Source organism: Nipponia nippon, unplaced genomic scaffold, assembly GCF_047370975.1.
Source record: "Nipponia nippon isolate SJK-2023a ecotype South Korea unplaced genomic scaffold, ASM4737097v1 scaffold_7, whole genome shotgun sequence".
Lineage (NCBI taxonomy): Eukaryota > Metazoa > Chordata > Aves > Pelecaniformes > Threskiornithidae > Nipponia > Nipponia nippon.
In genome coordinates this window covers 22,528,821-22,549,851 of record NW_028262391.1, presented here as the reverse complement: position 1 = coordinate 22,549,851, position 21,031 = coordinate 22,528,821, and the positions used below count along the sequence as shown (strand labels likewise).

Below are 21,031 nucleotides of genomic sequence, written 5' to 3'. Positions count from 1 at the left end.
TAAAAGCAGCCTGCTTTTCATTTTACATTGTGGTGACAGTTCTTTACATTTCAACACAAGAAACCAAAAATCTTTCCAAAGGTTCTATTAATAAAAATCCTTACGAGTAATACAGCTGATCAGATAGCTTCACTAAGATTTAGGAAGAAAGCCAGTCTTCCAACTAAAATTGGGAAGCAAGCCTATAAATGGTCTAAATACTACTAAGTTCAGCTGTTCCCCCTATCGCTGGAAGTCCATCCCATGAAGCTGCCAAGTTGTCCTATCTCAAGAGCAGGCATGATGTCTTTCAAATATTTCTGATTGCTTCTCACTCTCAGATACCTCAACCACATACCAATTCACCTTCCTGCACAGCACATGTCCTTAGAACAGTGTCTGACCTAGAGAAACATAACGGGGAAGCGTGCTGAGAGCTGATGATATGTATTGCTTGAGACGAAAGCCAGACCTATTCTGAAATGTACTACTTTGAGAAAACAAAGATTACGATACGTTTCCATTGTACTCACTTATCAGAGACCCTGAAGCAATTCTTGGTTATATCAAAATACCTCTCTGTCTTTCTCTCAGAAGAGGGGCAAAAATGCAAAAGGTTTTAATCTGTAAAATCTCAACTGAATTATAAAAAAGGAAAATGCTTACTGAAAGCAGTCCAGGAGTAGAATCGTAGAACCTGTCATTTGTTTTTTGTACTCTTTCAAAGAGTAGCTTCAACTAGCTTCATATCATGAACACAAAAATAAACTCAAAGCATGCGTATGGCAACTAGGTTTCACAGTGAAAATGTTCATCAACTGTTAAACATCAAATGATTCACCTCAATTTCATAGGATTCCCCAAATCCCAAAGATAATTCAAACAAAATTCTAATAATAAAAAGGAAAATTAACTATGGATTGGCTCATTTAAGTCTATAATTTGACTGCTATGCATCTGTAATATTTTACCCATTGGGTCATGTTAGTTTTATGGTTTCACTTATGCAAGATATAAGAGATGCAAGTTATTTTGAACACATGGAGATTTTGGAGATCATAACTGGATTTCTGCATCCTTTATGCCTATTCTACTACTACTTTGTCAAAGGCAGCATGTCCTCCCTAATAAAATGTTAAAAACTAGCATGAAAAATAAGGGAATAAGCAGCTTATACTGAGAAGGTTGGAGAGTGTCTAAAACAGTTCTAAAAAAGTCAACTGTGTGATGAAAGGAAAGGAAGAGAGAGGCTCTGGCCACACTAAAGGATACCCATTGCTCAACTCTCCGTCTCGTTCATAGCATATACAAGCAGGTGTGAGACAGAGTCGTCCCAGCCATTTTGTGTGGTGCAGTGAGGAGAAACCTCAGCAAAACCTGTAGCCGTTCGGAGTGTCAGTGGGGAGGATGCAGCCTCAATAAAGAGCTCAAGAACAGTTAACTGCAGTGCCTTCACATTTGCTTTCTTTCTTTTATCAGTATTAGGACTTATGGTTGGGCAAAAGTATCCTACGTCAGGTTGCACCATAATAGCCTGAGGGACAGAGGAAGCTGGCATAAATTAAGTTATACTTAGGTGGCCCTAATGTAAAGGCTTTCTGAGCCCAAGATGTATAATCCCTTTTGAATGTAACAATTTCTCATCTAGATGAGTCCAGGAAACCAGTCTAAGTTTAGAACCAAAAGTATAGTGTCTACAGAAGGCCCTTCTGAAATTAGTAGGAAGCTATTCCTGTCAAAGGGAAAAGTAAGAGACAGCTTTTTACATAGTTCACTAAAATATCTGTAAATCTGTTTCTCTTCAACATCAACAGTAGTGCAAATAAAGACAGATTGTGCACTTATTTAAAAAAAAAAATTAGTAATTTAACTCTCTAGAGGAAGTGCTTTCTTCCCCCCCCGGAGTCTTTCTATTGGCATTAACCTCAATCAATACAATGCAGTCACCCGTTTTATGAATGACATAGTTCCCAGCAGCAAATAATGGGAAAGGGAAAACTTTCTCAGATCAAATGGGAGGATAAAAGCTAGCTTTTTCAGTAACAGTGATGAAATTTATAATAAAGACCAGCTGCCACTGAATTCTTTTATTATCAGACAAATCAGTTGAATCCACCTTACATTACACATATATTGTTATTTATATCTGCTGCCTGTCAGTATATGGCTAATTTCTACAGAGACGGCAACATGATTTACTAGGCGCACTGATGTATGTGGCACAGCTGCACAGTCCGGAATGGAAGTACCGACTCTCTCAAGACTTTTAAACAACTGAACCACTGAAGTACTTTGTAGTCTTGAAGGTCAGAAGGACACTATGCAAGAACATTAGGACAACAGTTTTCTCCAACATTACAGGAGCGGCTGTAAGCATACAGCAATGAGGAAGGACAGCTAAAAACACTGGGGTGTTTGGCACTCACTTCAGGGTAGCCTTATACTGTATTACTGAAAAAGCTGAAGATAATACTGTGCAATGGTAGGCTAGCATGAGCCCCTCACCCAGTGGTGTTCCTCAATCAAATGAATAAGATTTACTTAGGCAAGTTAGGAGAGCAGAACCAGGCCTACAGAAGGATGCAAGTAAAATTAGGACAAGGTTGTATTTCAATGGTATTATAATTTCGTGTATAACCAAAAGAAAATTTAGTGTCTACAATAGTAGAAAAACTTTGATAAGATGTATGCGTCACTGCTGCAAACCAGCAATTTAGACAGAAGATACAACAAAAACAATCTGAGAGTCAGTCTGAACTAATTGCTATGGCTGCATAAAAGCTGAGCCAGCTGTGCCATTTGTTAACTACAAGATGCAATAGCTGACTGATTATTCAGATTCTTTGTAGAAATATGATGAACTATTTTAAAATAATAATAAAAAAGACAGCATTATTACTATGCAAATCAAAGAACAAGGCAATCTAAGTCACTTTTCCATAAGTAAGATATTTCCCTGTGCTACTTAAAAGCAAAAGAAACCCAGTAAAAAAAAGGATATCAAGGAAACTGCTTGTCACAAATACAAACAGCATATGACAAAAATTACTCTTTAGAGGGCTGTCTGCACCTACTGTTACCGGTTATCAATTTATATGGACTGTTGGTAGGACAGTAAATTAGAGCACAGTTTCAACACAAGAAAGTCAGGTTTTGAGGCAACCTCCCAGTAGAACAAGTAACCTAATTAGTTTAAAGATGAAGCCTGGTAGATTTATGAATGGTATTATAGGCCACAAGTTCCCATAACAAGGACCTGGATTTAATCACACAAGAATCCCCTTTTGGTCCTGCATTGCTAAGCAAGTGGGGACTAACTTCTTGTTACGTGCCTGTAGAGTACCATGGCTGCTACTCAGCCCTTCCACAAAAGTCACAGAAAGCAGTAATAATGCAGGTGTACACCAGGCTAACAGAGCGGCAAGCCCCTTCTGGAGCACTGGGTGAGGATATTTCTGGACTGCACAAACTATTTACCTTTTCAATGTTCTTTTCTAAGCTTTTACTAGGTAGTCTGCTGTCACCATTCCCAGGCCACATTTAAACCATAAAAGGCCTACAAATCACACTCTTTCTTGGTAGTAATACTACACCTACATATTAAGGACCCATTTCTGAAAATTTTATAAATCCTTGGGAGATGTATTATGGTCTATATAAACAGCAGTGCCATATGACAGTACGACAAGCTGTTAGATGGTTTCATCTCATAAGCAACTTACTGACTAGAATCTACTAGGTTTACCAACTACAAAAATTCTCCTTAATATCAACCTGTAGCAAAATATCAACAATGCAACTTTACTGGTGTGACAAAAAATTGCAAATTCTTCTCTTCTGCACCTATATCAAGGTTCCTACTAGGGATTTTCTCTTTCAGCTCATACATCCACTTCCAAATGTTCATCAGTCATCTAAAAAAAAGCGCTAACACCTTTATACACTGAAGTATTCAAGCTCTATCCAGGCTATTCAAGGCAATATATAATACCATACAATGTTGATACCTCAGCTCCACTGAGACCTGGGTCTTGGCTTTGTTGCCTTTTGTTAGAATTCCCAGTCTGAATCATGCTTGCATATTGAATAGTTACATTAAACAACTTAATCTCTTTCTAGAGTCTTATGCCCTCATCTCTAGAGAGCAGGGACATTTCAGACAGATAGCTCTGCAAATTGATTCAGCAGGAAGCAGAGCAGATAGTTCACTTGATTTATTAATTCTAAAACTTGCTGTTTAGTGCCAAGTACCTACAATGCTTTTTTTTTTTCTTAAGTAGCGTGGGTCAAGTTTTTTTGATTATGTCAACCTAATTAGCAATCAGAAACTACAAATACAGAATGAACCCACCACCATAGAAAGCTCAATAAAAACTTAAAATCCAACCCTAAGAACTTGAACTTACTGATTTATATGTACATCTCTTTACACTCAGTCACCCTAAATAAGAAATAATTCCCATAATGTTTCACATACAGAGGGAAAAGATGAGAAAGCTCAAACATACTTCTTTCAGTTCTGTGGGACAGGAAAGATGTTATATATGAATGTGAATTTATATGGTACTTCTGTAAGTGTCATGACACATTCACGATTTACTGTTTGGTGACCCTACCTGTGCAGCATATAATTTTGACTGTAGGATGATATTACCATTGTCTTTCACTTTCAAAGTGCTTTCTTAGACAGTCTTGGGCTTTTTATCCCGTTGTATACCTTACATTCATGTTAGGGGATATTTGATTGCCTGTAACAAGAAAATAATCTGAGTAAATGAATCTTTGAGGCATTTATGTAATTTTGCCTCCATTAATTCTGTCTTACTGACTTCCTACTAACCTGGAAAAGTTTAAGTGGGGGTGCGTGGAGGGGTGGAAATACTGCTTAGAGAACAATGACTGGAATTGCTTTAGCTGGTATGCAATTCCCACAAGACCATACCACTGTTCCTGCACAGAAATTCTTATGACTAGAAAAACAGTGGGAAAACCATGTTTCTGTATAAAAAGCTGCTTTTGATAGAAGGGGGATAAAATTTCATCATGAAAAGGCATATTTGCGCCTGAACAAATTTACCATTTTGCCCAGAGGGAGAAGTTCAGTCATTTACACCACGAATAGGAGTGTTGGCTGGCAGAAAGAGCAAACTGTACACTGGATCAAATTTTCACATACTTGCAAAACTATCAGTTTTCATATTAAGTGAAAATTGGTAGTTTTCTATAGCTCTGTTTTCAATATTCTCGATCACCATCAGTCCAGGGACCAGAAATCCCAAGGTCAAGAACAAGCCCTCACTTTCAGAGTCAAAAGTTCAGAATGACCTTTTACAAAAATAGGCATCTTTCCACTAGTCCCTCTAGGTCTCCTGGAGTCACACTGATTTTTCACAATGAGCCACTTTGTAACACTTCAAATTAACAGGCTAAATAGCAGCTGTGTTAAATAAAATCAGGTATTACAGGTGGAAATGCTTTTCTTCCCACTAAGACTTCTAAATCTTCAAAAACTAAACCAAGAGGAAGCTAAATCAAGAATTAATTCGACTACACTGTTTACCTGACTTAGTGTGCAGAAAATTAAATTGCATCTATTAATAGTAACCTAAAATATTCTGCATTAATTGGGGCCTGCTTATAAGGCAATGGACATTCCTCTCAAAAGGTGTGTGTCTGTGGCTTACAAAAGGAGGTCCCGATCCATGACTAACATTCCTCAATGTTAGAATAATAATATTCATCATAATCCAAATTCCCTCAACACAATTCAATATGAGACTCTAGCTGACTTAGTTTTTAATCGTCTCATATTATGGTCACCTCATCAGTCCTTTTTGTAGAAACTAAACAGAAAAAAAAATATTCAGCTGAACTACCACCATGCACTCCAGCAGGCCTCCTCAGTAAGGCTCTCATGGGTTGCAAAATACGTCAGTGGGTTAGATTTCTTTTTTTAAATTTGATTCGTGCTCATCTGAAAGTGTTAACTATTAGATTGACAGTTGTGTTCTTGAACTACATCAATATCTTAATGTTTTTTGACCAGTGGCAGTTTGGGGCTTTTCGATTTGGGGATAGCAATTATTTCTTTATAGAGGATGACAGAGATGCAGCTGCACCCCTGCATGCTGCAGCAATTTCTACCTACAAAATCAATCAATAATGCCAGGAAGAGAGTAAATGAAGGTTTGCATAAGGTAAAAACCCATGTAGCGTTCTTACCATATCCTCCCTGCCCCTACTTGTTTCCTTCTGTTGTGTACTAGCTTTAAGCGCTTCAGTACAGCCTAAATGTATGCTGACAGAGTGCTCTAGCAGAAAAGAGTCGAACTAGGTGCTGGTGTTTTCCCACTGCCATATAGTATTTTCCCTATGGGGAGTCCCCTTTAGTTGGTGTTTTCACATACATGAATTGAAGTTTATCACATCCCATACCTGCAAAAGTAGTTAAGACCACAGTATAAGGAACCAGACAAAATGTAGCAGTATAGAGATCTTAAACTCCGCTTGACAGAACATTACTATTGACCAACGCTAACAGAAGGACAAACTACTTCTATCAGGCACAGTAAAGGACTTCGGTGCTGGTCAGTTAGCTTGCTGCTTTGCTGGTTTCCAGTCTTGAGAAAGGACCATGAATTCAAAGTGAAGTTCCTGAGTGCCCATGTGGCCAGCATACAGGTATGGACAGTACAGGATTTCACAATCCTAATGTAGACTAAACCCATTACAATTCTGAATATTCACATGTATCTGTACAGAGGAAAGGAAGAGCGAACACTGGGGCAAGGCCTTAACCTCCAAACCTTAGGAGACCACTGACACAGTGAGCACTATCTGTCCAGTCAAAATAACAGCCAAGAACTCACCTGGGAGCTTGGATGCACTTTCTTTCAAAGAACCCCGAGCAAGGCAGACTGCTTTTTGCCATGGGAAGTAGCACAGCAAATTAAAGTCTCTCCTTCACTGGAGGAAATTCAAATGCATATAAACTCATTTATCTTGGAAGAGACAGTCTCAACTTCCAGTCCTAAAGTGGAGTTGCTGTGCAGAAAACAAGAAGTCTTTCGTGAAGGGAAGCCAAAAAGTGTGCATAATAAGGAAAATAAACTTCATAGCAAAAGACAAATCACTCTCTGGGAGCAAAGCCATGATTTTGTTCTTTATTTTCCATTTTTGCCAGTGACTTGAGAAAAGAGGCCAGAACCAGCCAGCACAATACCTGTCTCTCCCTCCTTTCTTTTCTCCAAGTTTCCTGAATTCTTTACAGCTGTGATGCATGCTGGAAAGAGAAGCAGGAAAGGTTCCTCTGAGCCGGGAACGGCCTGTCACATGCTTTTGAAAGGCAACAATCTTCTAGACAAAGAAGAAATCTGAATCTGGGTCTCCTCTGTCTTCCCTGAGCACTCTTACCTTTATTTTATTTTTTTAAAGCAAAAAAAAAAAAAAACCACTCAAGTAGAATGACAACAGCCATATCAGTAAGGGAAGCAGCAGTCATTCCTTGCATTTTATTTCATACCTATTTCCAGGCCAAGCTCGTTAAGGAACCTGAAAAAAGGAATGCTAAGTTTCAGGATCTCAGTTGAGCTTAGGGCCGAGCTGCATGTTCCTGTCCCTCTGAGGCATTTGTGGATATGAGCAGAGAATAATTTCCAGATGTTTGGCAAAATAAAATGCTTGGGGATTTCTGCAGTTCATCTACCATCAAGACGAAACAGCACGGGGTCTTTGACAAAACATAAGTGGCTAAGTGTCACTTTATACACCAAAGTCCTTTTTAGTCTATAGCATCAAGTGTCCAGATAGGTCCTCTTCAATCCCTAATTTTTTAGATTAAGTAGAAGAGGGGTTAACTGTAGATTTTACCCGTGCTGCATCATAAGGAGGTATCTCTCTGTTTGCACAACTATACTATTGTGTACTTTCTACTCATGTTGAATGATGTGCTGACAGCAACAACTTGTAGAGTACATAAGACTTTTCACAAAGGTGTTTGTCAGTAAAGTTTCAGCTTTGGTTACAGCACTGGGCATTTAGCCATCTGAAATCCATCAACTACAAAGGCCTATGCTTTTGCATAACTATCTTCTCTCTGGTGTGTAATGCCTGGAAATACCTCAGCTTCAATGCTTATACTACAAAGGAAGCTCTCCAGCTTTGAAGTTACTTAGGGCTGACAGGCTCCTTTGAGAAACAAGCTCTTTCCAAGGGTATCAGAATAGCAAGGCAAGGCTCCTCCATCTTCTGCACCTTGTTCCATCAAGTACAAGGGAACCTAGGCATGCAAATTACATAAAGCTAAGTTAAATAAACTCTTCATTTTGATATAAAATGAAAGAATAAGGGATACTTCTTAAATCCACCATTAGAAGCTGCATTTTCATCTATCATTTTGAGACAGTACAGGCAACTTCAGACATGAGGAGAAGAAAAGTGGAAGTAAAGCAGGGCCTGTTGTGATAAGACAAGGGGTAATGGTTTTAAACTAAAGGAGGGTAGATTCAGACTAGATATAAGGAGGAAATTTTTTACAATGAGGGTGGTGAAACACTGGAACAGATTGCCCAGAGAGGCTGTAGATGCCCCATCCCTGGAAACATTCAAGGTCAGGTTGGATGGGGCTCTGAGCGACCTGACTGAGTTGAAGATGTCCCTGCTTATTGCAGGGGGGTTGGACTAGATGACTTCTAAAGGTCCCTTCCAACCCAAACTATTCTATGATTCTAAAGTTTCTCATTTGCAGTCTTCCAGAAAAGAGATGTGATATCATGAGGACTTAATGCTGTATCATCACGCTATGCTGCAGTATCACCAAGTTGGTAACAAAATGCTGCAAGTTTGGTACATACTGAAGCCTGAATGCAATCATCCATCATAGCTCAAGAACTGCAACATTAATCAGTCTATTCAGTGATGCCTTCATCCAAATACTCCAGCAGACAGCTAATATTGACATACTGCGTGAAAAAGCTCTGGTCTACCTGCTAGGGGCTACTGCATAGAGCAATATTCTCATTTCAGTGCCAATCTGCTCTTTGACTTTCAAATAAACAACACACAACTAAACCTACTTAGTCATGATTAGCCATTTTGAGAACACTACTGTTAGACTATTCCCTGCTCTAGAGTGAGCTGAGAGATAGTTCATTTTTCCTTACGCAAAGGTTCACTTACTAATACCTCCTTTTTTTTTTTCCTTTTGTCTTGGCCTTAATTTCATGTAAGAGAGTGAATTAGCCAGGTTCAGTATGAAAATCATTCAGCCTTCTCTTACATATAGAGCACCTCATTTTTTTCAGGGTCACTCTGCTGACATTCCTCTCTTACCCTACCTTTAGCAGAAACTACTGGCCTTCTTGCTCAGTCACAAGAATGCTGTTTAGTCTGTCAGCTCAGGATGTTTGTAGATGTCACTGTTATAGAAGCTTTTTTCACAATGCTGACTTTAGTTTTCTTGTAGAAAAACTGATGTACTTAGTCAGCTAAACTTGCTTTCTCCATCCATTACCCCTTTTAACACCAGAAGTCTGCAACTTACAGAAAAACTGTACAACCACACACAAGGAAATAAGCATCTAGTAAATAGCTGCAAAGTCAAATCAGGAGGAGAGCCAGGCAGTTTCTTTGTTCCTTGTTAACAGTTTAAACCCACCCCCTTCTCCAACTTACTTTTATATCTGGCTTCAGCAAAGAGGGGCGACACTGAGTGCACAAAAAGGCCTAGAAATTGCTGCACCTTTATTCCACCTCCCTCCAAAGCTGTGTTTAGACACAAGGCTGAGGAGAAATCAGATGTTAGGAAAGTTCCTCTACTTATGTTCCCCAGAACACGTAAACTAGAATGATTTGATATAATTAAGAAAGATGTATGTGGTACGTAACACTGAATACTGATTTCAGTTCAGAGCCTCATTCTTCCCAGGGACTCAAATAAGCAGTTTGAAAACATAACTCCCTGTTTTCTCCAGATACTGTCTCTTTGCCCGTATCCTTCTATAGGAAGGGATTTACAGTACTGAATCCCGATGTTATTTCTGTTTTCTCCAGATACTGTCTCTTTGCCCATATCCTTCTATAGGAAGGGATTTACAGTACTGAATCCCGATGTTATTTCAACTTTAGGAAGGAATGGGAAGCTTAGCAGATACTGCCACTCTCCATGTGAGTAATGAGAGGTGTCTTTCATAGCTAGGGAGGAATAAAGCTCTGAGTTTCTCAGAGATTTGTCTTTCTTGAGATATTTGGGAAGGGGAGTGGTTATGTCTTTTGGTCTTTTCCAGTAAGCCAAAACCCTCATACTTTCTTACTTATCTTTCAATGTCCTTTCATGTCTGCCATCTCTAAAAATCCCACCCCTCCCAAATTAATTCTGCACACCTTTTCAGGGAGGGGGGAAGGGTGAGATAAGCAACAGCCCAAGTAAAAAGCTCAGATCCTGAGAATTATCAGAATGCTGTCCCACGGAAATATCCCATCCTGTCTGAGGACCACTCCAGTATCCCTGCCATAAGAAAACAAATTTTTACCCTGGGAAAGAAGGTGATGGGAAGTAAGTATAGTTCTGGCTGAACTGAGCTATGGGAACCTGCAAGCTCAGACTGGTTCACCCCTGTGTGGTTAAGGCATTTCAGTGTGTGTGGTTTTAACAGCTCTACACTGCTGTTGCTCAAGAGGTAATATTCCATTTACATCCAAGCTATAAAGTTTTGGCAATAGTCCCCTCGGTTTATAACAGTTAGGGACTAGGGCAGATATTCTTCTCTTTAACAGGGAAAGGTCAATATTTTCTTATACTGGTTTTGTGTTGTTTGTTTTTTTTTTTTTTTTTTTTAGTATTGCAAAGAAAGCACTTTAAATCTTTGTCTATTGCCTGAATGAATTAGGGAATAATATTGGACCACCCTACAAGCATAGCCGGATGGTTGTCATTTTTCAGTATTTTCCCTCAACTAGTCTCTTAGGAAAATGTGTGAATGATAATAGATCATTCTTGTTTCAAGTAATTCAAACCATATTCCCAAGTCTTTTAACATATCCAGAACGAATCCAGCTGGAGCTCCCCAAAGCAACTTGCAAGTCATTCAATCACCACGAAGGCCAGGAAACATTTGTAGTGGCAGAGCAAGATAATATAAACTCTGTAAACTTCTGATAGCTACATTTCAGAAGAGACAGAAGGGAAACAAATACCTCAAGGAATGACAGCATGGAAGCACCTGAGAACTATCATGAAAATTTACCACCTTAGAAACAAATTCTGCTTGCCTGCCTTTAGCAGCCAGAGGAAAAAAGTTATTTGCACATCGTTATTTCCTGTAGGGAACAATATTTGTGGACAGTAAAAGGAGTAACAACAGGATACATGGGACACATGTCTTTAGCTATTTCCAGAAGATGAGAAAGGAAACCTCAATTTCTTCCCCAGATGATCTTGCTCCTGCATATGGCTGAAAATAGGGAATGCCTAGGGAAATCCATTGTGACTTCCCACAGAATTCCTTGCAGAATGTCCCATCTCTGGGAAGAGATTCACACTTACTGGGGTTTCTTAGTAAGAACAGAGATGTTACTTTTTCAGCATTCACTTCCTTTTTCTATCCAAAGGATAAACTAGAGAAATAGGGGAGAATTTGCTCTCAAAAGGTATGCTCTCCCTTTAGTATCTGTATCCACAAGGCTCTCACTGACACTCATTTTAGCCAAAGTCTACCCTGAGTGAATATTGAACAGTCCTATGAGAACTGGCCTCTTCTCTTTAGAAGAGGGCAATCAGAGTCCACGGAAACATTTCTATTGGACATTCTGCTGGAGATGCTGTTGAGGAGCTAGAGACAGCACAAAGCCAGATGTGGCCCTGAAAAGTATTCATACTACTACCTTCTCAGTGGAAGAATCTGGCACAGCTAAATTGGGATAAAAATTCTGCAAAGCTGTATTTGGAGAGCTTTATTCCCTTAGGTGGGAATGGCAGGCAAAGGGGACCACTTTTTCCATTGTTTTAAAAATACCGTTATACATCTACATCATGAAAATAAAAATAAAAATAAAACCAATCACATTGCCTTCTCATTCCTTCTGGTCTATTTTTACATGTTTGTTCTTGTTACAGCAAGGACACTACTTATTCTTGCTCTAACTCATATGTGTCAAAGTAACTTCCAGATTTTTATGCTTTCCAGAGAAATTCTTAACCTGTAACTTGGAAAAGGCAGCTTCTCACCAACAAGTTCCCTTGAAACATTCACAACACCTCCACTCACCCCCCAGAAAAGGGGGGTGTTGGTTGACTGGCAGAAAAAGACCTAGGGGTGTTGGTTGACAACCACCTGAACATGAGCCAGCAGTGTGCCCAGGTGGCCAATGGCATCCTGGCTTGTATCAGGAATAGTGTGGCCAGGAGGACCAGGGAGGTGATAGTGCCCCTGTACTCGGCACTGGTGAGGCCGCACCTTGAGTACTGTGTTCAGTTTTGGGCCCCTCGCTACAAGAAGGACATCGAGGTGCTGGAGCGTGTCCAGAGGAGGGCAACGAAGTTGGTGAAGGGTCTAGAGAACAAGTCTTATGAGGAGCAGCTGAGGGAACTGGGGTTGTTTAGCCTGGAGAAGAGGAGGCTGAGGGGAGACCTTATTGCTCTCTACAACTACCTGAAAGGAGGTGGTAGAGAGGTGGGGGTCGGTCTCTTCTACCAAGTAACAAGCGATAGGACAAGAGGAAACGGCCTCAAGCTGCACCAGGGGAGGTTTAGGTTGGATATTAGGAAAAACTTTTTCACCAAAAGGGTAGTCAGGCATTGGAACAGGCTGCCCAGGGAAATGGTTGAGTCTCCATCCCTGGAGGTATTTAAAAGACGGGTAGACATGGTGCTCGAGGACATGGTTTAGTGGTGGACTTGGCAGTGATAGGTTAACAGTTGGAGTTGATGATCTTAAGGGTCTTTTCCAACCTTAATGATTCTATGATCTTAGCAAACAACAGTGTCATTCCTCAGACTGACAAAAATATAACACTTGCAGAAAAGCAGTAAGTCATACAAGACTTGGAAAAATTCAGATCAGCAATGAAATATATAATATTATTCAGTTAAAGTGATAAACTGCTTAAAGATCAATGTATCAAGGAGAATGTTGAAAGACAAGTTCTTGGGACTGGTTGATTCTAAGGGAGAAGGCAGGGGGCGGGGAAGAAAATAAGAAGAACCCTAGTTCACCTTTTCTATAAATCCTCTTCAAAGAAGCCACATGCACCCTACAAGCACAGGGCAATTAACTCCATCATAAACAGAGAGCATAATCCTTATTAAACACATGGTAGAGATCATTTAGGTCTGTGCTATCGCAGGTCGCCAGCTCACGCATCCCTTTCACAGGCTGTTCAGGCACTCTGAAATGCCTTCCTTCCTGCTCTCACTACTATTTAAGACTGTTTTGCATTGATCAATAAAAGCTTTCTTACATTCAGACTAGATATAACAACAGCTAGTAAATAGTTCTTCATTTTGTAGCAGCAGGTCTTATAACAATATTTTCTCCCACAGCACTTATCCTTCTGAGTTTTTTTATGTAAAACCACCGTATCCCTTTCCAGATTGTATCAGGTTAAGCTACAGTTTTATGCTCTGACAGGATACTCACTGCTTTCCCTGATCGTTTTTTATAACCTTGTCTTTTTTTATAGCTGTGATGAACTAGAGCTCTGCATGTACCCCAAGTTAGGTCAGACCAAGAATTCTATATACATGCTTCCCTTTAGCACCCTGGAACTGTATTTTTTTTTTTATTTTTTTTTAATAGGTGAGTAACAGCAGTCATTGTTGAACATATACCTGGAGTCTGTCTTCTTTCCTTTCCAACTGAGGAAGTGACACTCCTGGCCTATAGCAAAAATTCTCATTTGTATTTTGTAAGTGATTGAATATGCATTTTGCACTGTTATTTAATCTTACTTTGCTGGTCATAGCAATCTTTTTTTTTAAGAAAAAAAAATCACATTCAAAACTTAGTGTACTGCCAATTGTTTCAACTTGGTCATCCACAAATCACACCAGTGTAGCCCAAGTCTTTCTACCAAAACCACTGACAGACATAATAAATACAATCCCAAGACCAATTCTTGCAAGTCTTCTTCAGAGGTCATCAAGTACTTGTAGTATTCACCACCAATCCAACAGTTCCCATTACAAAACACTTTCTTTTTAGCGAAGATCTTACCCATGTCGGAATAATCTAGAGATTTTCTTTGTCACTCCACATCAGATAGTTCCACAAAAAACATATGGATTGGATCTCCTGCATTTACTTCATCTAAAATATAGATGGATCACAAATAATCATCAGCTTATTTTAACATCATCAATTCTTCCTTACTGTCCCATTACCTGTATGTCTATAACATACTTTGCAGAAGAGCAATATACTTAAGAGCTCTGCTTGCTACAGACACATGAGCCTGTAGTTTCCTCATTTAATTGTTTTCCCTTTTAAATACTGGTACTGTGTTATCTAGTCTCTAATTATATAGTGACAGTCCTAAATTAACAGAATCCTTAAGATATTTTCTGCCACACTTGCTCATTGCATACCTGGTTTTCAGAATTTTGGATGGATGATCAAGTCTCAGAACAGACTGCTCTGAATTTTGCTTACAGTCCAGACACAATAATTTCAACGTTTACATCCTCAGTCCCAACCCAAGTGTCTGCTGCAGGAGCAGGATTAGGAAAAGCTACCAACTTCTAAACAGCCCCTGTTAAGAGAGGAAACACTCCCTTGGGTAGAAATCTACCCAGAATTAGCAGTAAGTTTCACCATCTGGAGCTTGTCTTTGAAAGCTTCTAGTTAACTTCACACAATTTTACCACTAACAAGTATCTTTGCATTAGTGAAACCAGTCTTAAGAGCATCCCTTGAAATATTCCATCTACAAAAACAGAAGCTCCTCCTCTCCAATATATCTTCCACAGTGAAACACACCGTTTTATTTGCATCAATTTGCTCATGAGAACTAGATTCCTGTCCTGGCATTTCCTGCCTTTGACAGAAGCTGGGCAAGAAGATAATGATGTTCCGAGTAAGCACAAAGCACACTGGCTGGCAACAGCGCGTAGAAGATGAGAGGAGTATGTCTTCGGAAGTACCTTTTTATTTTAGTGTTAAGTGCCTTATCAAATTCAAGGGCTTTCTTTTGTGAAAGAGATTGTTGCTAAACCTCACATGCTTTTAGGCTGCATCTAACTCAGACTGCACTACTGCATTAATGCCAAGCCATAACTCAATTAGGACTTTAAATATATCCTCATTTTACATATATGCTTTTTGTCCAGGACAAGCTTAATATAATACCTCCAGCAGAAGGGGTTGTAAAGCAGCACCAATGTCAAAACATCCCCAAACACTTAACCTGTGCTCTGCCCTGCCAATCTGCCTCTTTCGGAGACTTAAAGGGAAAGATCAATTACAGACAATTACAATTATGCCACTTAGAGGCATAATTGCAGATGTGTCAGGGATAAGCTCACTGGTTGCCTGTACAGAAGACTGATCACCTCTAAGCCTGGCTGACCCAGAAGCTAGAAGGTCTTAGAAGCAGAGCAAGGTAGGTCGACTCACATTAACACCCACTGAAAGAAAAGGAAAAAAGTTATCACAGATGTGCTGTTTTAATGCAAGTTTTGAACAGTTCTGAATAGCTGAAAGAACCAAATCAGAGACATCAAGCCTGGCTCCATATTAAAGGCTGCCAAGGATTCAGTTCCAGAACACATACTGAGGGGGAAAAAACGCAGCACACAATCATCACCAAATAAAACCTACACATACATTTGCAGAATGATTTCTGAGAAGTTCTGAGGACAGACTTCAGATCAAACATCTACTGTTAAGAGAAACGATATCTAATAATGTTTCAGATTCAAGGACTTGGTTATCCACGTGCAATTAATTCTGAACATTTTAAGGAATTACTGCCCTTCATTTTTGTCTGCAGCAGTTTTTGCTAGCTGGCACTTTACATGGACACAACTTTTCTGATCACTAGTTACTGAATCTCACTTGACAGACAGTAACACTTAGTTCTGCAGAGGTAACAGTATTCAAATCCAAACGCAAGAACACATCCAACTAGTTTAAGTCATCCATGAACCCCTCCAAAAAGAATATGTTATAGGTACAATACAGATACATTATTTTCAGCTACTATAAAATGGCACAAGATAAAATGATTCGCTGGGATGTCCTAATGAATTGCTCATTTTTAATCACACCTGTCCAGGCACTCATAGATCAAGAATAAAAAAATTAAAAGGTTAAAAATAGTGTACAGTTTAGCACAGAAGGCAACATTTGAATAGAAGCACATCATTTTAATTTGCTTTGAAGTTTAAAGCAATCCAAACAAAAAAGTTAACTATATAAATACAGAGTAAAAGCACATAGTTTACAGCCAACTACATGTATGCAAGAATAATAGCAAACCTCACATGAGCACTGAAGTATTCTCAAACTGTCATTTGTGAGCGTTTAGCTATGACTGAGGGCATAATTATGTTCACATATGCAGGGTAGGCAGACTTTCTTAAATAGAACTGAAAACTTACATAACTGAGTCTTAACAGACAGAAAGTTGAAAAAAGTAGTACATTTACCTAGGCACACTTCAGTGTACAGCTTGTTTTCTGAATTTAAACAGTTTAAACAGGAAGCAACATTTATAAAGGCTCTCCAATCTTTTGTCTCTGGAAGCATTCTTTTAAAATGCTACAGTCTGAGGAATGTTACAAATGTCATTATAAGAAAAAACCAGAATAGCAGAAACTGTCATTAACAAACATCTCAATCGGAAAGGAAATATATGGAGTGCATTATGTAAACAGGGAACTAGACAGATGCAATATCAATATACAAGTGGACAGGTTGATGTTTCAGTTACAATTAAAACAACCAAAAAACTCCATAAATCCCTAGTGTAAACCTACTTAAAACAACATAGGCTAGCAGATCAGAAATGCAGACAGAAACAGCAGATCTCAGTCAGTCTGAAGGCTGGGCTCAGCCCTCTGCAACACAAAACTCACCTGTTTTCACATGGCGCTACAGGGACCGAATGGGTAATAGAGGGGCTGTGAAATGTGACTGCATTCACCGAAATCTATCTCTTTATGGCTTTCCAAACTCAGGCCAGCCTTGCTACATCCTCCCAATATGCCACAGACACTCAGTGGCAATCAGTGCACTGTAACACATGGAGCTAGCCAGGCCCTGGCAGAGGAGCCCCTTTTCCCTCTGAGGAACGCATGCTCCAGTGCCATCTTCTGACTGGTTCAGGAAACTGCAGTCTCCCAGCGTTTCCCAGATCTGACTGGTTGCTGAGTCAAAATTACCAGCTTGCAAAAACATTTAAGTTTCATCTAGGCAAGGGAAATATGAGGAAACTAATTAATTACTGAGAGTTTTTCAGACATCCAAGGCCGTTGCCTCTAGCACATAAAAGTGTGACATACACTACATTGAAATATAGATCAAGGTGACCATCTAAGTTACAAGAAAATTTAAGTGCACTCCTTTCACTTCTGTAGTTAAGGATATTACTGAATGAAGCATCTTCTTATTCCCTTTGAGGTTTTATAATAAATATGAAGAAAACTATATAAATAACTTAAAGATCTTTGGGAAATATTTCAGAGGTAACTTTGTATGTACTGGTAGTTTAAAAATAACAAAAAAATCCCAAGAAACTTTGGGTTTATGTTTTGTTATGTAAAGCAAGCCAAAAAAAAAGATCACCCCTGAAGTTTAAAACATTGCTTAAACACCCATTAAAAAGGTGGAATAATAACCCAATTGTCTATTTTTAGCTGTTGTCTCCCTTATGCAATTGTCCTTGTTAACATTTTCTACTTAGGAACTCCAGGGGGTCTGTTCTCACCCAGACAAGGCACACACATGGTACCCAGTGAATTAATGGCAGATGAACATGTAGCCAAGGGAGAACGTATCCAATAAACAGAGGAGAGTAACTCTCACAAAGCCTAGGCTAATCCAAATGTTAATTGTACTCATGAAGTCCAAAGCTGAATATTGTCTTTGCCAATTTAAATTTTGGCTATGACTGAATAATCTGGATAGCCTGAAGAGTAATACACTTTCTACAGAACAAAGATCACAGTAAGTAGCTATTCCTGCACTTAATTGAGTTGTCTGTACAATGGCACCACAGCAAGACTTACGTCAGAGTCATGAATACTGCACACTTTTCCTAGAGACATCACTAGAAAAAGCCCACTTTAGAACACATGTTTAAGCACTCCCCTTGCTTCTTTGAAACCATCAAGTTCACCTTTGGTCACATCAGAGACCGCACTATGTGTCTTTAAAAAGGTAAGGTAACATTTTCCAAGGAGAAGGAAGTCAATACAGATGAGCCTCCACTGCAAGGTCACTGTAAATACTATAGGTGGCTTTTAGAAGGATGAGCAATTAGTACAGAGAATTACATGAAGCACGCCTAATACTTTGACACTGTGTGGAGAACAGGACAAGGGTCAAAATAAAGGAGAGCAAATGAGAAAAACCCAGACTGATTGTTCTGTAAGCTTTGAGCTTTTCCATACAGCCTACAGAACCGCTGCAACAGAGATGCTATGGATCTACAGCATAAAATGTTTTATCCTGCACAGCTTACACGGAAATCAAACCACATGGTTTGTTTAAAACCAAACTGCATGTTTTGAACAGTTTGACTATAGATAACCAGTAAGAGGAAGAAAAGTCACAAGCCATAAGAAGGCCACAAAGTGCATAAGGAGTCATTCATAAAATAAAGCCATTGCACACAATGCAGAGTTTAAGAGTACTGAAGTACCACACTGGAAGAGTTGACAGGACAGTTCTGTCCATACCAGTGTAGCAGCATTTATATGTAGAAAGCTATTGCCCCCAATTTATAATGATCATCTTCCTCGTAAGGATCATGGATGCAGACTGAGAAATGCTTAAGGTGCAGATGAAAGATAAGTGTTTGGAAAGCTGTATAAGTTCTTGTAACATTAAGCTTCTGATTTTGATGCTCCAGCTGTATGGTTTTGGAAAATACTGTAAATTATGACAGAATAAACCAGATAAGCCTCACTGCTGAATGCAACACATTGTTTTGCAATTGGCTTATAGAACAAAAACAATGCCTGAATACTCAGACAATTTGGCGGACAAGGTTATACTGCCAGCTGCAGCTCAGTACACAGGCTCAAGTTGGAAGAAGTGATTCAGCAATTCTCAAGGGGAATGCTTACAAGAAAATCTCAATCACAACTTTCTCCATCATTCTGCACAGAGGCTGTCTGCACTGAAAAGATCTACCACAACTTCAACTGTTTTCTGCTTTCTGGTCACCTTAGCCATGACAATATGTGTTCTCCCCCGGCACTCCCAGATATATACTGGTAATCCAAGTCAGGATTTGCCAGACATTTTAGAGTAATACAGCTTGTTCTTAGGTAGTACGAAACTATTTGAGTGAATCCTGTCTTCACAAATGGTAGGCTGAACTAGTTGAGATCACATTACGAACCCTTAAAAAGGCTATGAAGTAGCATTCAGCAAGTTAGTTCTTCCTTAACTGTGAGTAAGCTGACAAGTTGGCAAGGAAAACTGATGATATAGAACGTTTCATAGGTCTCTCTTACTTCAGGAAGGAAAGCTCCAGAAAAGAAAAAGGACAATGCAGAACTAGAAATCCACATACACCAACATTAACAGACTGATAACCTGAAGAGTTCAACCATCAGATCCTCTCTCACTAACCTACAACACTGCTCAAACTTAAAAAACAAAACCCAAGTATCACCTTTTGTAGTGAAGAAATAACTCTGAGTCCCTGCGCCATATTTTGTCTTGAGGTAGTAACATGGAAAACTTTACACGCTGACTACTACCTCAGTCTCTTTATGAATCTTCAGAGCAACTGAATGGAAGCTTCAGGTATGGAAAGGTATGAAAGTACTGTCTTCCCCACTCTTTCAACAGGTTACTGTGCAGTAAAACAGAACAAAAAGGATGTAGTTGAGAGCAATCACTAAGAGAAGTGAATAAGGCTGCCCAAGAATATATTTTACGCTCCCTCCCTCACCCATCAGGTCTCTGAAAATGAAAAGAAAGTAACAATTTTGAATTAAGAGATGTATAAAGGCATTCCTTAAGGGGCAGTTCCCATTTGCCACATTGCCAAGAGACCATACAATAAGGCAGCAAAATTATTCATAGTTGCCCACAATCAACCTTCTGTTTTGTCCATAGCTGCATGTTCCTGATATAACTTTCTTTTTGCCCACCACATTGGCATTGACATTCAGTGGTCCACTCCAGTCTTTCAATCTTCCACCTTCTTCTAGGAAGCTGCTATCCATCGAGCAAGTAGACTACCACTTCATAGGTTGACATCATGATAGCCGTGTTTGGAATCTGTCTGATCAGATGTGTAGTTAAACCTCGGTAGAGGGATCCATACCCTTCTTCTCGCACAAGCAAAGATAGTGTCTGGAAGAAAGATCTGTATTTTGTTCCCTCTTCTCTTAGTCTTGTTCGTACAACCTCTGTACAAAGAAAACCACATGTGGTTACGTTCACCACTTTTCAGACAAACAGAGATGCAAACCAAGTATGTGCAAGAGGAAAACAAGTTAAATTTTTGGCAGTATTAGATATCTAACTAAGCAAGGAAAGTTCATTTGCTTAGTTAAAATCTTGAAGAGGACTGTTGTTTGAGCTTATGTTTTAGCTTGGAAGCTGCCGCTAATGAAGCACTCAATCCATTAACAAACTTAATGTATACACAACTATTTTGCAGGAAAATTAAGTGCAACTGAAAATGAAACTAGACAGCCTGTTTTCCTAGAAGTGGGACAAGAACTTGCTGGCAAATTATGTGAAATTGCTGAGTATATAGAGACATTCCAAGTGAAAAAGGACCTTCTCCTTAAGTACTTTGGGCCATACCCTGGCAAATCCTTTGGAAAAATAAACATTGCCTAAAAAGAGGCAATGCTAGATATCCACTTAAA

The 21,031-nt window shown here is 39.3% G+C and overlaps 1 protein-coding gene across 4 annotated transcripts in view; it reads right to left on the bottom strand.

Moving 5' to 3' along the window:
• Positions 1–21,031, bottom strand: part of SLC25A36 (solute carrier family 25 member 36) — a 64,586-nt gene that overhangs the window by 14,845 nt on the left and 28,710 nt on the right. For 2 of the 4 annotated variants that reach the window (XR_015700275.1, XR_015700274.1), the window contains exon 7: positions 20,250–20,563. Coding sequence is in view for 2 of the 4 variants with exons in the window: in XM_087738445.1 (XP_087594571.1) it covers positions 20,370–20,563 (194 nt within the window). In the remaining 2 variants the exon portion in view is untranslated. Of the gene's footprint in view, positions 1–16,318; positions 20,564–21,031 lie in introns of those variants that run through there. The other 2 variants (XM_087738445.1, XM_087738444.1) reach the window with 1 other exon arrangement.